The sequence below is a fragment of the Sapajus apella genome, unplaced genomic scaffold (assembly GCF_009761245.1).
Source record: "Sapajus apella isolate SASKATOON/1434 unplaced genomic scaffold, GSC_monkey_1.0 scaffold1, whole genome shotgun sequence".
NCBI classification, from domain to species: Eukaryota; Metazoa; Chordata; class Mammalia; order Primates; family Cebidae; genus Sapajus; species Sapajus apella.
Window position 1 is genome coordinate 72,544,683 of NW_022436941.1, and position 4,777 is coordinate 72,549,459.

The 4,777-nt window shown below is 37.3% G+C and overlaps 1 protein-coding gene across 5 annotated transcripts in view; it reads right to left on the reverse strand.

The window, feature by feature from the left end:
• The window catches only part of TRAPPC13 (trafficking protein particle complex 13), a 53,024-nt gene that overhangs the window by 21,921 nt on the left and 26,326 nt on the right, over positions 1-4,777 (reverse strand). For all 5 annotated transcript variants that reach the window (XM_032279590.1, XM_032279563.1, XM_032279580.1 and 2 more), the window contains one exon: positions 912-984. In XM_032279590.1, the coding sequence (XP_032135481.1) occupies positions 912-941 (30 nt within the window). In that variant the 5' untranslated portion in view covers positions 942-984. The remainder of the gene's footprint in view (positions 1-911; positions 985-4,777) is intronic.

A 4,777-nucleotide genomic window follows, 5' to 3' on the forward strand; every position in this document is an offset into this window, starting at 1 on the left:
GATGATTCAACCAAAAAAAAAAAAAAAAAAAAAAAAAAAGACTTTTTCCTATTACTAGTACTTTTCTTCTACTTACAGAGGAATGAAAAAAAAAAAAACACATGCAGCATCATATTTAGATCTATATTTATAATAGACATATGTGGTATTCACATTTCCTCATCTCCACACTTAAATGTATTAAACCAATGGTTTTTGACTATTTTCGATAGATGCTGAAAATTGTGTATTAATAACAAAACTCAACTTAAAAGTTCCAGTGATTCCTGGTCCTTGAAGGAAACTCAGTCTACTCACTTCAAGTCAATAGTCTCTCAATTTGATATTATTAATCCTCATTTTATCTGGACTTTACACTCATTTTATACGTTGTCTCCAGTGTGTGTTTTGTCAGGCCATAAAAACAAGCTATTTACTTTTTAGAGACAGTCTTGCTCTGTTGACCAAGCTGGAGTGCAGTGGCGTGATCACAGCTCACTGAAGCCTTAAACTCCTGAGCTCAAGTGATCCTTCCGCCTTAGCCTCCCAAGTAGCTAGGATTACAGGCTTGTGCCACCTGTAGTCCTAGGTCATGCTGCCTGGGCTGATCTTGAACTGGCCTCAAGTGAGCCTCCTCTGTTTGCTTTCCAAAGCACTGGTATTATAGGTGAGAACCACCGTGCCAGACTCGGCTATTTTTTTTCTTTTATTTTGAATAAACATCTTCAAGTTTCATTACAAAAACATTATATTGGCAATGATAACGTCTCTGCTTTTATTTAACTTAATTTAGTCTGAGTTTAGACTGCTAGTCATGTGACAAATTCAAAAATATTGAGCTATCTGTTTTCCCTGCAGATAAACAGGAATAACTGTATGTTATCTGGGGGAAAATGCACATAAAAACTATTTACCATTGTTATATTCGATACCTGAAATTTGAAGAATTTTCTAAAATACATTTTTTCTCCAGCCTGAGTTGTATAACTCACAGCACACACCAAGCTGAAACAAAAAGATGTCTTAATGATTCTGAATCATTTTTTATTTTAATAGCAATCAAACACACCTCAATTCTACTAACAAATTTGGAAAACACTTATCTATGGTATGGATGTGTGAGATTAGTGCATGGGAAAAAGTCAGAATAGATATATGGACATAACTACACGAAGAAAGCTCTGATTAGTAAAATGAGATATAACATTTTTGGAGGAGAAAATCAGAAACTTCCTGACCTCATCTGAAAGGTGAAATATATTCCAAAATAATTCTCAGAATAATCAAATATTTGAATGTATAACACAAGTTCATATAAACTAGAAGAAAAATATGGATGTAAAACTTCCAGCTGGGCATTTCTCACGCCTGTAATCCCAGCACTTTGGGAGGCCAAGGCGGGTGGATCACTCGAGGTCAGGAGTTCAAGACCAACCTGGCCAACATGGTAAAACCCCATCTCTACTAAAATTACAAAAATTAGCCAGATGTGATGGCAGGCACCTGTAATCCCGGCTACTCGAGAGGCTAAGGCAGGACAATCGCATGAACCTGGAAGGCACAAGTTACAGTGAGCCCAGATCATGCACTGTACTCCAGCTTGGGCAACAAGAGCAAAACTCTGTCAAAAAAAAAAAAAAAATCCAGGATAGATTTCTTAACATAAATGCAACGGGAAATACTGTTATGTAAAAAAGTTTAAATGGAATCAAAAACATGAAAATAATTACAAAGTAGAAACAAACTAGGATAAAATACTTGTAATAATAAGAGAAAGTGGTTACATTTTAATATTTAATATGACAAAGGGTTCCCATAAGTTAAAAAGCAAAACATCAATATATCACTCAAAACATGAGACAAGGAATACGCAATTAAATCACAGTACCAAAACTGGCTAACAAAAATGTGAAAATGTTCAGCCTCAGAAGTAGTCAGAGAAACACATAAAAATAATGAGGTGATATTGTTCCGTTTATCAAGATTTGGCAAAAATTCTTTTTAAGTTATATCAGAGTTGGTGAGGGTTTAGAGAAAGTGTCCTACCACACTGCTAGTGGTGGCAGGAAATTTGGAAAATGCTTATATGTTCTCATAGTAAAACTACTTCAAATATTCCACATAAGGAAACATTAAGGTGTTCATCTCCATGTTATTTTTAACAGTGAAAAACTGAAAATAAGCATCCAACCTTAGGAAAAACAAAAAGCACTGTACAATTGTGTTAGATGGCATCATGTAAAAAACTTTCTTTCCTTTTTTTTTGTTTGAGATAGAGTCTCACTCTGTAGTCCAGGCCGGAATGCAGTGGTGCCATCCTGGCTCACTGTAACCTCTGCTTCCTGGGTCCTGGTTCAAGCAATTCTCCTGCCTCAGCCTCCCGAGTAGCTGGGATTACAGGTGCATACCACCATGCCCAGCTAATTTTTGTGCTTTTAGTAGAGACAGGGTTTCACCATGTTAGTAAGGCTGGTCTTGAACTCCTGACCTCATGATCCACCTGCCTTGGCCTGACAAAGCACTGGGATTATATAGGCAGGGGCCACCATGTCTGGTCTTTCTTTTTTTCTTTTTTTTTTTTTGAGGCAGGGTCCCACTGTGTCACCCAGGCTGGAGAGCAGTGGCGCAATCATGGATTACTGCAGCCTTGACCTCCTGGGCTCAAGTGATCCTCCCACTTCAGCCTCCCAAATAGTTCAGAATACAGGCATGCTCCACGTCCAGCTACTTTTTGTATTTTTTGTAGAGATGGGGTTTTATCATGTTTCCCAGGCTGGTCTTGAACTCCTGAGCTCAAGGGTTCTGCCCAACTTTGCCTCCCAAAGCATTGGGGATTACATGTGTGAACCACCACACCCGGCCCAAAAACTGTTTTCAAAAAACACTGTCTGATGTGTGGGAAAATGTTACCAGTGTAATTTTTTGTTGTTGCTGTTTGAGATGGAGTCACGCTGTGTCACCAGGCTGGAGTGCAGTGGTGAGATCTTAGCTTACTGCAGCCTCCGCCTCCCAGGTTCAAGTGATTCTCCTGCCTCAGCCTCCTGAGTAGCTGGACTACAGGCACTTGCCACCACTTTTCTTTTTTTTTTTTTGTATTTTTAGTAGAGACAGGGTTTCACTGTGTTAGCCAGGATGGTCTCAATCTCCTCACAGTGTATTTAAAAGGATAAAAGTATAAGCAATATGGCCAAAAGTTGGTAAAATATTAATTTATGCACATTTATTTCATATATATATATATATGCAAAAAAACTGGAGAGAAATATATTAATATTTTAATAGTGTTTGGTTATATGAGGTGATAATATGAGTAGGTAATTTAATTTCTCCTTTATACTTGAGCTGCCGAGTACTAAGTAATGCAGGGGCTAGGAAGAGGACTGATCAAAGCACAATACCCGCCTTCAAAGTGCTTACAGTAAGAATAGCATAGCAAGGTAGAGGATCTGAAACTAGGTTTAGATTTGAGTTCCATGTCTTCTAAACTTGCTGCTTAATTGTGCAAGTCTCATTTTCTGTAAAATGGAGATTTTACACATTTGTTATCATTTCAATAAATATTGACCTCTGGTCTCTGTTAGATCCTTGGACTATAGCAGACTTCATGGATCTCATACTTTAATGGGAAAGGTAGGTACCCAATATGTAATTATAAGTACAAAACATTTTTTAAAATGATAAATGATGGGTGCTATCTAGTCTAGGAGGTGAAGAAAGCTTCTTGAGGAAGTAGTGCTGAATCTCAGATATGAAGGAGAAGTAGAAGTAAACTAAATAAAATGCCATAGGTATTCCTTTGTAAGGGAAGAATGCATTTCAATCCATGGAGTCTGGAGATAAACAAAGTCCAATATGACTGCAGGGTGGAGAGGGAGGGAAGGGTGGTGATGTTAAGAATTACTGTGGTTGGTAAGAATTAGGTTGCAGAGAGCTTAGTAAAACGTTTGCAAACTCTGAATTTCCTAAGGGCAATGGGAGATCACTGAAGAATTAAGTGACTTATACAAGATCACATAACTGATAAAGCTGAAATTTTAACTCTGAGAAGTCTGACTCCAAAGCTCATACCAATCAAAGAATATACATGAAGAAAAGCTACAACAGAGCTTGTCACCAAAATTAACTGATTAAATAATAGCTAATATTATAAACTTTAATGGGCACAAAGAGAAGTAAAAGTGGTAGAGATGAAGAACAGATAAATGAGACATATTCAGGGAATTAATAGGATATTGTGAATTGATTGGATGCAGGGTTTCTAGAGGAGATGAAGAAGTCTAAAATTACTTCAGATGAGTAAAATTTTCATATTGCCTCTCAGACTGAAAGAAAAATAGAGCATTCACATTCAAATACATGCACAGGGCAGGAATATAGGATTTGATTTTTTTTTCCACAGCGTGCCTTATCTTGGTCCTATATTTCTGAGTTCTCAGGGTAGAGTGTATATATCCAGTTAAATACAAACTGAAAAACTGAATTTAAAAAGAAACACTATGAACATCAGTTACTAGCACTCCGAAACACAATATACTTTTAGATTGTTACTTGGGTTTTAAACATTTTGCACAACTTTTCATTTTTTAGATTGTAGATGTAAAAAATAAAACTAGAGATAAATGATGATAAATTGGATTTTTTAATCCCAGCACTTTGGGAGGCCGAGGCGGGCGGATCACAAGGTCAAGAGATCGAGACCAGGAAACCCCGTCTCTACTAAAAAAATACAAAAATTAGCTGGGCATGGTGGCGCGCGCCTATAGTCACAGCTACGTGGGAGGCTGAGGCAGGAGAATTG